The 17,264-nt window shown below is 43.5% G+C and overlaps 1 protein-coding gene across 1 annotated transcript in view; it reads left to right on the forward strand.

Moving 5' to 3' along the window:
* Man2a1 (mannosidase alpha class 2A member 1) overlaps positions 1 to 17,264 on the forward strand; it is a 160,012-nt gene that overhangs the window by 34,372 nt on the left and 108,376 nt on the right. Inside the window, exons 4-5 of the mRNA XM_031368592.1 lie at positions 1,728 to 1,899; positions 16,654 to 16,781. Coding sequence (XP_031224452.1) covers positions 1,728 to 1,899; positions 16,654 to 16,781 — 300 coding nt within the window. The remainder of the gene's footprint in view (positions 1 to 1,727; positions 1,900 to 16,653; positions 16,782 to 17,264) is intronic.

The following is a 17,264-nucleotide window of genomic DNA, read 5'->3' on the forward strand; positions in this document are numbered from 1 at the left end:
GGAGGAGGAGGAGGAGGAGGAGGAGGAGAAGGGGGAGGAGCTAAGATTTCAACGCCCAACACAGAGTGCCCTTTTAATGTTTGCCTTTCCCGCATGTGAGTGTCCAGATGGGAAGGGTCAATGCCACGAGACTGCTGGTAGGAAAAAGAAGAACAGCCATTCTCTTACCTTTTAGCTTCCGTGTTACCTCCTCCTTCCATGCTTAGCCTTGAACACTTGAATCTTCAAACTCAAAAGAGGATAGGGAGGGACATCCTCATTTATAGCAATTTCTTCACTTCTCTCTGGGACTTGGGATAGAGGTCCTGGTCCAGGCTCTGATGCAGCCTTGTAGTTAGTACCTGGTGAGACAAAATAGGATTCCTTGCACACCACTCTTACAAGAGAGAGCTTGGAGTTGTGCTGAAGGTAAATCAAACTTTTCAATCTAACATGGAAAAATTAAGATCATCCCCAAAACATTCTTTGATAACAAGCCAGCTCATATATGCCCTAGGTTAAGAACGTCTTATAAAGAAAATCTGATGTTACAATCCTGTTTGGCTCCAGCTGTCACAGCTGAGTATTGCAGGTTCCCAGCAACTAGAAGTAACCACGGCTGCAGAGCCTTTCCAGACATGTCACTTTCAGAATACACCCTGGAAGCAGGTGTCTTATATGCACTCTGCAGACCTTTAACTTTTTTTTTTTTTATTTCCACTGGCAAATGCAGTATAGACCAGGGGTTAAAGTTATAGGCAAACAAGTGCTGTTTGGACTGCCTGGCCCGGTCCTCAGTTCTCTTAACTGTGTGAATGTTGGTAGCAGGTGAACAGTAGTTCATCATGGAAGTAGCAGTGCCCTTCCCTTTAAGACTGTAGACATGAGAACAAATCATCCCCAGTGGGTGGGGTCCTCTTTGCCCATCACCTGCCTGTGTAGTTGGTGGCTGTGTGCACTGGAGCCTCTGCCATCCTAGTCATTCATCTGGTAGACCTGAGCTTGGACTTGGGAGTCTTGTTAGGAGTGTTTTATACAGCTCCCATGCTAATGATTTGGGGGAGTAATCTCCGGGTTATTTGGGAAGTCGTTGGGTAAATCAGGGAACCAAGTTCTCTGCTTGTGGGGGTGGGGAGCATTGACGTGCTCTCTTTTGTTGTGTGGTTAGTGTTTACTTTGTGCTCCTAGAAAATTGCATGATGACATCTTTGGGAACAAAAGCCTATTTTTGGCAGAATGCTGTGCTCAGTATTCATATCAGCACTGTAACCATGATGCTGCCTTGCTGCGGGCGTTACGGCTTCGCTTGTATGTGTCTCCCTCTGTCTTAGTTCTATTGGCTGGGTGGGAAGTTCAGATGTACGATGAGAGGGAACATGATCCCAAGTTATGAGAGTAGAACTTGTTAGTACTATTTAGAAAAAAATCCTTACCTAGAGATAAGTAATTGAATTAATTGTTAAATATAAATAACTGCTTTTTAAAAAAGCCTTAGTTAATTGCTTTCATTTCTGTCTGAATTTTTGTGCAAAGTTTGAATATTTCATCATTTCAGTGGCAGTAGGTTTTTTACTTAACTGTCACCTAAAAGAGAATTTCACTAATTGAACACAATTGTTAGCCTTTAAAATGTGGTCTTTATTTGAATGACAGAGCTAAGGGTATCCAATGGTAATTCAGTAGAATGTGACAAGTTGGAATCAGCCATATCAATCGGACCTTTGTGGTGTATTTGTGTCTTGATTTAGGTTGGTTGAAGACTTTCAATGACTACTTTAGAGACAAGACTCAGTATATTTTTAATAACATGGTCCTAAAGCTGAAAGAAGACTCAAGCAGGAAGTTTATATGGTCTGAGATCTCTTACCTTGCAAAATGGTGGGATATTATAGATAATCCGAAGAAGGAAGCTGTTAAAAGGTTTGTTCCAAAACTTTTTTTTTACCTTAGTGATATTAAAGACCCATAACAAACGTGGAGTTTTGAGGTGATTTCTAAGCCTTATGGCTGACAGCCTTCTTCTCATCTTGCCTTGTATTGATTTTAGGTCCTTCTGGAGAAAGGAAGGCCAAAGCTTCCATTGAAATCCTTCCGTTCACCTCTGTCCTAGGAATGGGCTCCCCGTCAAAGGCATTGTTACTTTAAGGGCTTTTCAGAAGGGTCATTGCTTGGTTTTCTAAATATAAATGTGCCAGTGTCTCTGCCTCTTTTCAACAAAGTAATTTTTCAAAACCATGGCCTATGTGTCTGAAAGGTAGTTTGTTTTATTTTTTTGCCAGTAATTTTGCATATTTCCTTATATAAACAAAGGTTTGGGTTTTCGGTTTTTGTTTTGGTGGCGGGAATCAATACTTCATGTTTACTCATTTGTAGGGCTGCATCTTCTGACGATTTTATTTCTGTTTTTAGTTCATAATATACAGATCAGCTTTTTATGTGGTCAGATTGCTAGTCTTTTGTCTTTTGCTGTTGCTGCCAGAGCTAGGTCTTTCTCAATCTACAGTTAAGGTATAGAGGTGATTTTTATCTTCTACTTTTATTTTTAATCCCAAGATTTTAAATCCTCATTTAATGATTTAAAAGTTGATATTTGGGGAGCCTTCTGATCTAAGCGTGTTTATTTAGAAGAGCAAGGCATTGTGAGGGAATGTTCATTTATTGTATCTGTATAGCTCTTGATAAAGGAGTTACTGCTCTGAGTAGTGCCAGTCATGACTGGTAATCCTCTGCCCTGTTGTGTGACCCTGTGCTGTACCTGAGCACGCTGGTGTCGTCCCTGCTCAGGACACCGCCGGCTGAGCCCTTTGCACACATGGTGCAACTCTGAGTTTTAATGTGTCCAGCCTTTTCTACCGATAGGAAGTGGTAACTTTAGTGCACAAAAATATTCAATTACTTGAGCTTTCTGATGTGTTTCATGGATTTTGATAATGTTTGTCTAAAATTATTGGAATTTTATAATATTTCAGTAACTGACAGCTTAAATTGGCCTTTCTGTATTGAAAAACCCTTTAATGAGTGACAATTTAATTTTCCCAAAGGATTTTAGAAGTAATTTAAGTTTCTTCCTACCTCATCAGAAAGTATCTTTAGATTTTAATAGATTGGCATGAGCATTTAACAATAACTTGAGGAAAATTGATGACTGCCATATTCACTGGAGATTGTTTTTCCTCACTGGTCTTCATGGCTAGCTAGGAGAGGGATACAGGCTCTGAGGCCATGAGAATAAACGGAAGAACTAACATGGTCATAGGAGAAGCCACTCTTCCTCCATCACAGGTGCTGCCATAGCAACAAGGGTTGACAGAATCCAGTTTACACGAGAGGATCTCAATCTGCAATTCCAAAGTGTTATATAATGTATCTTGGCTTTCTAAGTTGAAATATTAGTAATGCTTTAGATAAATACATTCTCATTCTCTCTCTCTCTCTCTCTCTCACACACACACACACACACACACACACACACACACACACACGGGAGTGAGGGGGAGAACAGATACAGAGACTACCAGACTGAAGTTCATGATTCAAGCATAGAGCTGGAGGTTGAGGAGTCAGAACACCACATAGCACTCTGCACTCAGAGATTAGACCCACCTACGCTTGATACCTTTTAAAACTCTGACTCTTACAAAATTACATAGAGCTGGTGTTTGCTTTATTGCCAGCCCTTCAGTGCCAAGAACTCCAATTTAAGAAGAGTTTTGGTTGTTTACGGCTTCCTCATTGATACATATTTCCTAAAAAGTAACAGAGTTAGAAATTGCTTAAATTTGATGAATCTATCCCACTTGTGGGTATTTTTGTTTTTAAAATTATTTATCTGATTTTCTTTTCTTTGTTTTAAAAATGAGACTACCTGAAACCTTTCGTTGTTTTTGTTGGGCTCTGCTGGCTCTCTTATCCCCCAGAGGGATTTCTAGTTTACTGGCTTCTTCCTTCTCTCTCTTCAGCTCTTCATCTTCCCTAATTCCTTCTCCCTGCTCACACTGGTGCTAAGTGGGCAGTGCTCGCACTGGTGCTAAGTGGGCAGTGCTCGCACTGGTGCTAAGTGGGCAGTGCTCGCACTGGTGCTAAGTGGGCAGTGCGCGCACTGGTGCTAAGTGGGCAGTGCGCGCGCTGGTGCTAAGTGGGCAGTGCTCACGCTGGTGCTAAGTGGGCAGTGCGCGCGCTGGTGCTAAGTGGGCAGTGCACTTACCCTCATAGACAGGATTCTCTTGCCTGCTTTCCTTTCTGCACTATTTTAACTAACTAGCGTCGTGGGTTGTTTTGTTTTGTTTTCTCATGTTTTCTCTAAATACTGGAATACTTGGCAGCTGTACTTTATAATCTTTTTGTTTGTTTGTTTTGTTTTTCTTTTGGTTTTCTGACTTGAGCATGCTGGTGAGTACTTTGCAACTTGTAAGCCCTGGTTTCCCAGTTGTATTTTTTTATAATTAGCACGGCTGTCTAGTGATCCGAAAGCATGAACTCTACAAGTTTCAGTCTTGGAGAGCAGTGTTGAAGCCTGTGTTGGTGCCTGAAGAGGGGGTGTTTTACATGCATTTCAGGAGCAGGCATGTTGTAACTACAGTGTGCATTCACCTGTGTGCAGTCGGCACTTCATTCCCTTCCCAAAAATCACTGCTCTGCACAATTGCACAGTACAAACACAGGGGTCATGAAGAATAGATAAGTGCGAGGTGCTGAGCATTCAACAGTGTCCTTAATGACACAAAAGACCCTGGAAAAGGAGACCCCAGAAAGGACCCAGTCCAGTTTGCCTACACATGGTCAATCTGTGAAGAGTTGTGTACAGATTACAAAATGTCAGTCAGTTTATCTTGAAACAGTGTTACAATGTGCTAGTGGATGTGATTGTCAGGAGGATAGAGCTGAGCTAAGGTAGGATACTGCCAGGTGTTTTCTGGGAGCTGATGTAAAGGGTGCAGCAGGGATGTATGAGTCTGACTTGCATCATGATGAGCTGAGGGCATTGGTCAAAGTCCAGATGTGTGCATCCCTGCTGGACTGGACTCACCTAGGTCGGGTTGTCTGCCTTCAGCTTCTCAGGGACTAAATCGTATAAAGGCAGTGGAAGTTTTTCACTAGTTGAACCAATCAGTGCTTTGGAACAAATTTCCCTTTTTCTTAGATTGATTTGTTTCTTTGTTTATGTGTTGTGTGTCTATGTGGGCATGGAGTTGGTTCTCTCTACATGGTTTCTGGGGATTGAACTTCCGTCCTCAGGTTTGATGGTAAGCACCTTTACCCACTGATCCTTCTCTCTGGCCCAGACACCTGTCTAAAGCAGACATCCATCCACAGCAGAGCGGACAACATTCTAGCTGCTCTTTCCTTACCAGATTCTGTTCATTGCCCCCTTTTCTTCCTGACTCTTTAATCATTCCTTTTTTCGTCTGTCTGTCCATCCATCCATCCGTCCATCCATCCATCTCCCCACCCCCACCCCAGACAGTCCTGAAAGTCAGGTATAGGCCAGGGATTGCAAAGCTCTGGCATCCCATGCTATTGATTCTTCTTCATAAGAATCAATCATCTCTTTTGGCATTGAAGAATTGGCTTTCGGTTTAATGACTAGTCTTGCTGTCACTCCCACAGCTGTTTCTCCATTTTCCTTTAGGCCAACCTATTTGGGATAGGAAGTATGGACAGGCCAAGTATGGTGGCCAGGCTCCTGCGTTCACATCCTGACAAGTTTCATTATTTTGAGGCAAATTATTTAAGGTTTCTGCATTGCAGTGCATTTGTCAAATGGAGTCCACACTGGAGCCTGTTCTTTTGGAGTTTTATGAGGACTGAATTAATATAAACTCGATGCTTACTTAATACATTTCATTGATTATTTTTGCGGTGCTGAGAGTCAAACCAAGGGCCTCTTCAGTACTACACAAGTCCTCCGCTACACACACACACACACACACACACACACACACACACCTAGCCTGACAGAGGCTGTTAAAGAATTACTGATAAACATTATTGGTTCTTATTTTTATAACTCTTATTTTCTACTTGGATTATTTTTCTTGGACACTTCCTGCAATTTTTAGTCCTGAAGTCATCTTGAAAGTCTTCATCTTTTATTAGGAAGTTAATTATAAATCTATGTTTCTGCTCCGTCTTTAAAAAGCTTGCTTATATAATGCTTCATTGAAGATGTTTTTTTTTTTTCACCCTGTGCTCAGAAGCTTTTTAGTATTCAAGAACATGAAACTGTTTAAGTTTTCATCCACCTATGGAGCGTGTAACTTTTTATTCTTTTTCATCGGCACTTTGACCTCTTCCACACATGTGTTCTGCTGTCTTCAGCTGGGGGTTGCTCTTGTCTTAGAACCCCACTATCTGACTTTTGGGTCTGCTGCTGCTGCTGCTGCTGCTGCTGCTGCTGCTGCTGCTCCTCCTCCTCCCTCTTCTCCTTCTGCATTTCAATGTTGATTTCTCACTGTATTTTATTGCATCTTTGGAGTTCTTTCACAAGGATGTGCTCTCATTGAGTCTACCTCTTCCTCTCATTGAATGCTTTGCCATAACTTTAATTGTGTATGATTGTCCATAAGGCCAAGCGTTTATGTTCATTATTGAACATAAGTGCAGTCAGGTTTATCCACCTCTGGAAATTGTCCAAGAATCCAGTCTAAAGTATTTAACAGCTCTTGCTTCTTTGTCCACGTTGCCAGTTTCCTTGTGGTATTGATCACATGACTTCATCTGTTTGTCCTGGGAGATGGTCTCTCCAGCAGGGAGGTTCAGTTCTCCTCCATTCTGCCCTTCACCAGACAGGAGAGCAGACTCAGTCACTCAGCCCAGTAATTTTCAGGATGTTGAGTGAGACGAGGTTTGACAGTGGACAGGAGGGGAGCAGACAGGATCAATCTGTACTTCCCTGTCCTATGGACCATGCATCCTCACCTCATTTTCCTCCAGCCCATCATGGATCCTGGACTTGTAGCCCTGTCCTTGATTGCCTGTGTGCCAGAATCTTCCCTCAGTGCAGTTCCTTTTCTGAGCATGCTGAGTGATATCCCTCCTCTGTTCCTTTGTTGGGAACAGGAGTCCTAGAAGAGTGTGTGAGAGTCAGGAGTCTAGCCGGGGGCAGAGGAAATGGGAATTGTGAACTCAGCTATTAAGAGGTCCTAGAGAAGAAATGCCCACTACTGCTGTTCGTCTATTTGCTTTGGTGAAGCTGTGAAGCCCTGAATCTGGACTGGCTTTCTTGTGTGTGCATGTCACCGGTAAGCTGGGTAGGAGATATGGGCTATGCACATCGTCAGTGACTTGCATGGAGTCCAGCATTGATAGGAGATAGGAGGGTACTGTGCTTGCTGCCTCCTGGGTTTGGTAAAGTGAGGGCAGGCTTGGATTCCATCCATGGTGGGTCAGGTGCTGCAGGAAGCAAAGCGGGGATCCTAAAACAATGGACCTTTAGGAATTAAGATTTTCCAAGCTAGTAGAGGAAAGAGATGAATCCCCTGGGCTGTGGAGGGACTGGCCTCTCAGGGGAGAATTTAGACAGGTCTAACAACCTCCATACCAGTAAGTCAACACACGCCTGTCCTGCGGCCTTGGTTCATCTCTTCTATAGAACCGTGGCTAACACTGCTAACACTGGAACACACGCCTGTCCTGTGGCCTTGGTTCATCTCTTCTATAGAACCGTGGCTAACACTGCTAACACTGGGAAGGTACGGGCTTTCTCTCTCTATTTCTGGACAAACTGTAAACACATCCATTTTTCTTCACTAATTATCATTTTCTAACTCTTGAAACACAGGAAAGCCAAGGTAGAAGGTTCATGAGTTGGAGCTGCTAAAAGCAGTGTGCATGGGGAGAAATTCTGGAAGGAAAGAGATTGTGGTCAGTGTCCAACATTCAGCTTCCCTGTAGTCCTTGGCTCTACAAAAGAGGGACAGTGCTGGAGCCGCTGAGAATCAAGTTCATGGCAGAGGACTCTGTCTGGATTTCCAGACAGTCAGCCGAGGCTCAGAACTGACTTTATTTTACATTTCCCCACTCAGTGAGAAATGATTGTCCCTTCTTGGTTCATCCCTGGTGTGTTTTCACCTCTTTGTTTTCTCTTTGTTGTTGTCCACTTTATGTAGGCAGAGCCATATCAAACAGTTACTGTCTGACTGGTTTTGATATGTGCCAAAATGTCACTTTTGTGGGATTCAACTCAACACTTAAGACAGGATGGTAATTGGGGGCGCACGGTCTGTCGTCTTAGGGAGACTTTGGAAGCTGCTTCTTTGGCGTGGGCAGTACAGGACTCACTGGGGGAGTGGACCAAAAAAAAAAATCATAAAACTTACAGAAATTGAGTTTTAGTTTTAAGTTTTTTGAAATTTTCTTCTAGCTATAAATACTACCTGTATTCCCTTATGCCACCTGACTATAGATCTAGTTTAGCGGTTCTCAACCTTCCAAATGCTGTGACCCGTTAATACAGTTCCTTGATACAGTTGTGGTGACCCCCCAACCATAAAACTATTTTTTATGGCTACTTCATAACTGTAATTTTAATACTGTTATGAAGCATAATACAACAAACATCTGTGTTTCCCAGTGGTCGTAGGGAACAGCTGTGAAAGGATCCAATCCCAGTCCCCCCAAGGGGCCCCACCCACAGGTTGGGACCCACTGGTCTTGAGCAATGACTTCTGTTTTCTTACTTGAACTGAGAGTCCACAAGCGCACCTAAGTAGCAGGCCATGTCTGTGCGTTTGTAGCAGGCCATGTGTGTGCATTTGTAGCAGGCCATGTGTGTGCATTTGTAGCAGGCCATGTGTGTGCGTTTGTAGCAGGCCATGTCTGTGCGATTGTAGTAAACTAGACACAACCTCAGATCTTTGTTCGTGTTATTTAAAATTATTAACTACTGCTAAATAGGTAACTGGTACTTTTGGGACTCCCGTTGTAATGTTTGTACAGTTTTTTTTCCCTCTTTATGAAGATGAGCTACAGAGCAAATGTCTAAACTTAAGTGTGCAAGTTAGCTGCTGTGAGGCCACCTGTGGAGTCCACTGGAGTCCACTGAAGCCTTCCTGGTCCCTGGAAGAGCAGGGATTGATACTGGACTTAACAGAAGCAGTAGACGTTGTCATGTGATCGGCCAGCAACAAGTCATGTTCTGTCCCCCACAGTGGTGCACCATTCAGCATCATAAACCTTTAAAAATGAAACTCAAGTCAGCTAAAGGAGAGACCCATGCAGACCACACGAGCTTCCTGTTGCCTTTTGTAATTCAAAATAATCAGTTATAGTTGTAGTGCCCTCTTGGAGCCTGTGTCCAGGAGAATTTAAAAGAAACTCCCTTCCATTAAGCCGTCAGCACATTCTCTGTCCACGCTTGTTTTGTTTACCTTTCTGGCTTTACGTGTGGACAGTTTTGGCTATCTGTGGTTAAGTCCAGCGTAATGTTTCGAATCCACTGGGATGTGAAGTGCCTGACTGATGTTTGCTTCTGTCAAGTGTCGCCTCTTTGCTTTTCCTTTGGCCAGCTTAGCTGTGCCCTGGGCCCCGAGATAGTGGGATGGCCTCTATGCTGCATCTGTTTCTGCTGTCATGACCAGTGTTTAGTGTAGAAACCCACTGCCTGGCTGGAACCTGGAACATTGTCTGTTCTGTTCCCTTGTGTCTTGACCAGCTGCACTGTGTTGGTTCTTGGTTGTTTTGTTTTGTTTTGTTTTGTTTTGTTTTGTTTTGGTGTGTGTGTGTGTGTGTGTATGTATGTATGTATTTCGTCAGTGTAGACTGTATTTTTATCATATTTATGTGCTTTCCTATTTTTCCAAGAGGGCACAGACTTTACATCTAAGCACCCTGTTACATTTTATTCAGTTTTGTATTTAAGTAAAAATTTCACCGAGCTCAAAAACATTTGCTGCTTCTTGCTTAAATCCTAAGACTTAACTCGTGCACACTTTGGGGTTTCCCAGAAAAATGGACCATTAATGCTCTTACACAGACTCATTATTATACATTTATATCGGTTGGATTTTATGGGGCTTGACCAAAGGCTGCTGTAGAATTTACAGAGAATATTAGATGAAGTCAGTGTGTCTTGTGATGTTTGAAGCCTGCTGCAGATTTCGATGGTGTGAAGAGCCTGCTGGGTTTCGTCAGAGCAGCATGCAGCTCTGAAGTGACTGCTTTCTCCCCTGGGGGTGACACTCGATTTGGGATGCCCAGTCACTGTTTGTGTGTGTTTGTGTGTTTGTGTGTTTTCGTGTGTGTGTGTTTGCTTTGAGACAGTCTCTGCGTATTAGCCCTAGTTGCCCTGGAACTGTGGTGCGAGATGAGGCTGCCCTTGAACTCGTAGAGATCTGCCCACGTCTGCTTCCAGGATACTGTTGCCCAGCACTGGAAGCACTCCCGAGTCTAAAGCCCAGTCTTGACTTTCTTCATCTTCCGTGGTTAATGATTTGGTAAGATCCAAAACCTGTTGAGTGCGTGCCATGTGCCAGGCTTGTTCAAGCCTCAGCAAACCTCTGGCTCTACGTCAAGGCTTCTTGTTAGTGGGCGTGTAGGAAGGACCAGAGTAGCGATGCTTCCCTAGAACTCAATGCCATGCCCCGTTAGGCCCAAATCCCTCTCGGTGCTGCATGCTCTACCTTGTTGGACTCAGACCTCTAACCTGTTGCCAGGCCTGCCCTTTGCTGCACCCGCACAGTTTTCTCCCCTTGTTACGTCTGTGCTCTACGGTGCTTCAGTGACACTCAAAGGTCACAAAGTGCACCCTGCCTTTCACATCGATGTCTTGCTCAGCTCTCTCTGCACTTGTCTGCCTTTGTCTCTGGTTGCCTCCCACCTTACATCTCGCCTTACGCATGCCTCAGGAATGCCCTGACTTCTAGCTGTCTTCATACACGTTAGTGTTGTTGTTTTATGCATTGAGTAATTTCATACCTCATCTTTCCCATGACTCAGGTAAGGGATTGCCTCACCTCAGAAGCCTTCCCCTACTTACTGTGTTCTTCATTTGACAAGTATTTACTGTGCTAAGATCCAGGGAAAGCCCTCAGTGAACACAGAGGGTACAGTTAAGCACACTTGTAAAAAAGTGTCGTTTTCAGTGAGGTTTGGAAGCGTGTAGTATTCAGGATGAACCTGAGGGTGACTAAAACTCCAGTCAAGAAGAGGATGTGAGAGGATGGGGAAGGCATTGGAGGTTCTGAGGAGAAAACTGTAGTGGGCAAGAACTTGGCACCTCAGACAAGGGAGAGACTGTTCAGGAGCAGCCTCACGGCACAGGATGTAAGATACCCTTCCAGGCTGTTGATGTTGCTAGCAGCAGCGGCTGGGGACAAGGTGCAGCAGCTGGACATGGTAGTGGCTTGCTGTTGGAACTTAAAGGGGTGACTTCTGGAGATTACGGTGCTTCAGTGACACTCAAAGGTCACAAAGTGCTGTGTGTGAGGAGCTGATCTAGAAATTGACCTGAGAGACTTGAAATCATATTCAGGAAATGACTTGTGCATGTGCACAGCAGGCTGGAGTCATTCACAGAGGACTTGTGCATCATGGCAGACTGGAGTCATTCACAGAGGACTTGTGCATCATGGCAGACTGGAATCATATTTACAGAGGACTTGTGCATCATGGCAGACTGGAGTCATATTCACAGAGGACTTGTGCATGTGCACAGCAGGCTGGAAATGGTTCAAGTGTCTGCAAACAAGATGGTACACTAACACACCAATAGATTCCTGCTTGGCAAGAAAAGGTGAATTAGTGAAACACACTTGTATTTGGTTTTTCCAGGCAGGCTTTCTCTGGCTAGTGCTGGCTTTCCTGGAGCTTGATTTGTAGACCAGGCCTCAAACTCAGAGATCTGCCTGCCTCTGGCTCCTGAGTGGTGAAATTAAAGGCATGTGCCACCGCTGCCCAGCCTTGAAGTACACTTCTTGAAGAACTTTTAGAAAGTCTTTTATGAAAGGGACTTAGACTTCCTGCTGGTGGTCCTGTAGTTGGTTTCTTGTTCCTTGCTAATGCAGGGCAGCATTTCATTTATCTTTGGTCTGACTTTTCTGAGTGCCTTTCGGTGTATATGAAGTCTTCAGTTGGTCAGATCGTGGGAGCAGCATGGGCGGATACCTGTGTCCAGACATCTGGTTTCACCCACTGCTGTGCAGCCTTCCAATCTGTGTAAGCTGACAGGTGGGACTCGGAATGCCTCTCTCCAGTCAGCTTCCTGAATGAGGTTGCGTTTCCCTTTTAGAGACTGGTTATTTCCCAAATCTCCGACACTTATTCTCTGTTTCTCTTGTGTGTTATTGGTGCCCCTTTCTTACATTTTTATGCTGTTAAGGGACTCCTAAATGTTAAATGATCAACAGGGAATTGTTGCCCTTCTGGAACTTTTGCTGTTTTGGAGGGAAACGACAGTGGAGATGCAGGTGTGTAATTAGTGTCAGTTATGAATGTTGTGAAAGAGGGTTTTAGGATTTATGAAAGGTGATAGCTTTGTTGACATTTGCTTAGGATGTGGCGGTTGGTAGTGTGTTCCTGAGAGCCAGTGTAGAAGAGAGGGCACTTTAGGTTGGTAAGACACTGACAGCAGGTCGAGGGGAGGGGACAAATCCAAGTGAAATGAGGACGGAGTAGCAGAGACGACTCAGTTGTTTTTCTTATACTCCATCTTTGAAGGCTAGCATCCAGAGTATTAGAGAATACAAGGATCCCAGATTAGCATATGGAAGGCTTGTGCGTCATGTGATCTGATTCTCAGGTGTCCTGGGCGTGAACTGATTCTGTGGGAGACGCTATGGAACCAATTCCGTATTTAAGAATGGAACCCAGTGTGTCATCTCCTATCATTTCATATTTCCCACAATGCATGATTACAAATTCATCTCACTTTCTCATATGAAATTAATTTGTGACTCTTTGAAGCTTGCTAAATGATGCATTGTTTGCTGCTAAGTTGTCTGTAACAATTTCCCCATTAGGGAGAAAAGCTCTTTGAGTATATCCTTCTGTGTGTGACCAAATTCCAAATGTCTGATGACTCTTGGTGGAGGCAGACATGACACTCGCTAAAAATGATTTACAGCGTCTCGAACACTGCAGTAAATCCTGAAGTGTAAAATCTGTGTCTCGGGCAAAATGAGCAGTGACAGATCCGCTCAGCTTATTTCTGATCGGTTGCTTCTCTGAGCGCTTTATACCCAGTCCCCTAGTACTGAAGGAGAGTCGTGGTTAATGTCCTCAACCAGGCAGCTAGCCACCACTATAGAATGTGACGTGTGAGCCTCGGCGGTTTTAAACGAGGAGGCTCTCCAGTGGGCTTCTGAATTCGCTCCATGTGTGTTCTCTCGTCCCCGGTCTTCATGCAGCTCTTGTGTCTATTACTTAAGATTATGATGTGTACATTGAAAAGTTTCCCAGGAAGCTGAGAGCTTCCAGTAGAGAGATTAAGAAATCAGCTTCACAGGACAGACATGCGTTGTTTGCTTGTTCCTCTGCTTCTCACAGAAACCCTTCATGTGATGCTGCTGAGCCCTGAGTACACAGTGTGCCAGTATTTAAGTAAACACTTCTATACATACAGGTGACTCCCACTTCTTGCTCTTTTTATTATTGAAGTCCAGGAAGTAGTTACAACCTTATTAATTTTCATGTGACGGCAAACAACAGGGATCTTAAGTGTGACACTTCTTGTACACTCACAGTTTTGTGTGCGCCTTTTTGTTCTTGTTAATCATGGTGAGTGGGTGGATGGTCACACCCCAGGTTCTTCTGTCTACGTCAGTAAGCACTTCTGTCAAGCTGAACCTTCCTGCCTGTGAGACATTTGGCTTTATAATCTGTTTTGTTTGTTTGTTTGTTTGTTTTTTGTTTTCTTTTCCTGTGGATGATTCAAAAGGTAGGAAAACAGACGCTTCCATGGAATAGGTGAACTCGCTAACCTGGCCATTTCTGTCCCTGACATAGTATATAGGCTTTGACGCATCTTTAAGATTCACACTGTTTTCTTCTGCTTGGTGTTCTGTCTTGTCAGATTGGGTAAACTATGCTAAGATAACTACAGCTGTTCTTTTTGTCATACTTTTGTTCTGGTTTCGGCCCACTCATGCAGATTTTCTTAGGAGCCTGCTGTTTTATGGGAAAAAACACACGTTTTATAGAAGTCCCTTGGTTTCTATGCCACAACCTTGGCTTTTACAGGTTTAAAAAATCTCTCTGAGGCCTGTGTGAATGCCAGTGTTTGAACAACCCACCTCTCAGCTTTACAGCTGGAGTCCTTTTGTGTCCTGACTTAGTTATCATGACTTCAATCTTTCTATGATTGTAAGGGCCAGTTTTGCGTCTTCACTCTTTTCCAGATGTTTCTCTTGGATGTACCTAACACTTCTCATCAATAGCACTTCCTCTCATCCTATCTGACCGTGGCTGTCCTTTTGACTTCCTTTTGAAAGATTTCCTGTCATGCACCATTTCCTTCCGGCCAGCCTGTGAGACTGAGGCACCTCCTCATCTGACTTTGCACTGCAGTCCACCCCCTTGGAAAGCCAGCTGTCACTGACTAGACCAGACTGAGCCATTCTCACTATCGCTAGCCCAGACTGAGCCATTCTCACTACCGCTAGCCCAGACTGAGCCATTCTCACTACCACTAGCCCAGACTGAGCCATGCTCACCACTGCAAAGCGACGTCTCCCTCCTCACTCTCAGTGCTCATTAGTATCTCTCTATTAAACACGTAGACTTGGGAGTTCCAAGTTACCTTTGTGCTATCACAATATTCACCTCCTCTTGCTCCAGCCATACCCAGATTTCCCAAGGATACAGTTCCATCAACCCTCTCTGCTCCTCTTCCATGTTTTCTATCACTGTCAACATAATTGGAATTCCATTTTAAATCACCTTATCCTTACTGATTTAGTTTATATGTGAGCCTGACCTAATTTAATCTACTTGTTAATTACTAATATTAAACGGACAGTCTAATGCATCTATTTCTCAAAGCAGGCTACTCAGTGCCAGGCACGTAATGGCACATGTTAATCCCTGCTCTCCTGGTGCTCAAATTCTGTTGGTGGGTAGGAGGGAGAGGCAGACAGGAATAAACAGGCAATTTTAGTTTGTGATAAAGGCTATGCTGTTGTATACTGAGGAGATATGGGGAAGCACTAAATTGCTTGGGGACTCATGGAGACTTCTCGATAAATTATATTTGAGTTGAGACACCAAGGCAGCTGGAAGCATCCAGTTGATGAAGAGGAGCCATCTGAAATTGCCTGGTACCATTTAGTAAGAAAGCGGCTTAGTCTTTAGGGTAACCATCGTGTACAGATAAGAACCCAGATGTTGCATCAGAGGAGTATCCATGGCTTCCCAAGGAAGGGGATTTGCTAAGAACAGCTGCAGCTGGAGAGACTCTCTTGCCCTATATAATGTGTAGTGTATAATGTATAATGTATAGTGCTTTCCCTTCTTGGAGATCAGTCAGGTCTTTAGGGAAGGAGGGGTTTTCTTTGGTCAGGTCTTCTTTGTCAAATAAAACTGATATATGTTGAAAAGGGAAAAGTTATTCTTCCATTTCACTTTAGTTCTTGTTAACTTGTAGGTTCTGTCTAGTCAAGCCCAGGAAATAATTTGTTTTTAAGCAATTATATCTGAACATTTCCAAAATACGTGTTGATTGGGATAAAATCGATAGTTGGCACGTCTGTGTTTGATGGGCAGGGGTTACACTCTACACACCAGTCCATGCCTTCACGCAGGTACCAACCTCTCCTTTTGAGGACAACGGTCAGATCTGCATGGCCTCTGGAGTGTGGCAAGGTTAGACCTGAGGGTCATCGCAGGGCAAGTAACTTAAACAGCCCAGGAGAGAGGAGGGCTGTGGAGTCATGGGCTTAGATGGATTCTTAAATACATGGAGTTTTAGAAATCCCAGCTCCTTCGGGACATGTCTTGATTAAGGCTTCCTGGATCTCAGAATTCCCACACCTCACAAACTGACAGTTTTTGATATTGCAAATACAGTCTCCGCCTTTTCTACTTCTTCAGATAATGTCACGTTTCTGGTAGTTCATAATTTTCTATTCTTCTTAGGGAAAGTTATGCTATTAATTAACAGTTAGTACTCATTGTCTTGTGTGATATTGTTGCAAAGGAATGCTCAACAGACAAATAACAGTGATGACACAGCTTTTCAACCAATCATAAAAAAAATAAAACAACAGAGCTACGTAGCCCACAATTTAGTAAAAACGGAAGCATGGTGGTTAATCACTGTATTTACCGGAGCAGTGTGCTTAATTACCTCAGCTGTGTCCCAGGGACAGAGGTAATGGCACCTTTTATATAGTATATTGGAACAGACGCCATCCTTGAAGTGGCAGCCCTCCAAACACGGAGCACATGGCCTGAGTACAGCACCGTGTGAGATTCAGAAAGAAACCACGATGCGACTACTGCCATGAGGAGTCTGCTCTGCCTGTGTGGAAGAAGTGTCCCAGGAAAAGAAGGGTCACCCAAAATCCCTTACTATGAGTACTTCGTTTCTGGGGCCTGGAGTTGAAACTCAATTACTTGTTTAAAAAAAATTTCCCCCTCCCTCACATAACTACTGTCTATTTGTAAAGACTGATCTTAGATGTTTGTGTATTTTCATTTCTTCTGTGAATTTGTTATTTTAACTCTTCATTTCCTCCCTAGTTTACTACAGAATGGTCAGCTTGAAATCGTGACCGGTGGCTGGGTCATGGCTGATGAAGCCAGTCCACATTATTTTTCCTTAATTGACCAACTAATTGAAGGGCATCAATGGCTGGAAAAAAATCTAGGTATGTATTTATGTCTGTTCCTCCCCTCCCCCTTCATTTGGGCTATTTTTGGAAGTTACTTTCAGGGGATCTGCACTAATTTTTCTAATAATTGTTGAATAATGTTTCCTTTATTTATTATCCTTATTTATTAGGTCTCAATCATATAGACATATGATAGTTTCGTTGACTATTGTCCATCCTGCTTTATGTCTTCTTTGTTGACTTTTGTTTGTTTGAAGTTTATTTATATGTTAGTTAAGACTTGCTCATAAGAGTCAAGACCCTATTATTAGCTTCATTCAAATTGAGGGTGGGAAAGAAAAAAAAATAGAAGGAATTTATGTGTTATATTGTGGAGAATTCTGAGGGTGGAGGAGTTGTGGTAGCTCCAGGCATGGCTCCTTCCAGGGGATGAACTTACACTATTGACATTGTTTTCTTGAGCTCCCCTTGTTTGTGCGTTGGTCGGTACCCTGTTTTTTCTAGGCAGTGTATGAGAAA

Source organism: Mastomys coucha, unplaced genomic scaffold (assembly GCF_008632895.1).
Source record: "Mastomys coucha isolate ucsf_1 unplaced genomic scaffold, UCSF_Mcou_1 pScaffold14, whole genome shotgun sequence".
Taxonomy (NCBI): Eukaryota; Metazoa; Chordata; class Mammalia; order Rodentia; family Muridae; genus Mastomys; species Mastomys coucha.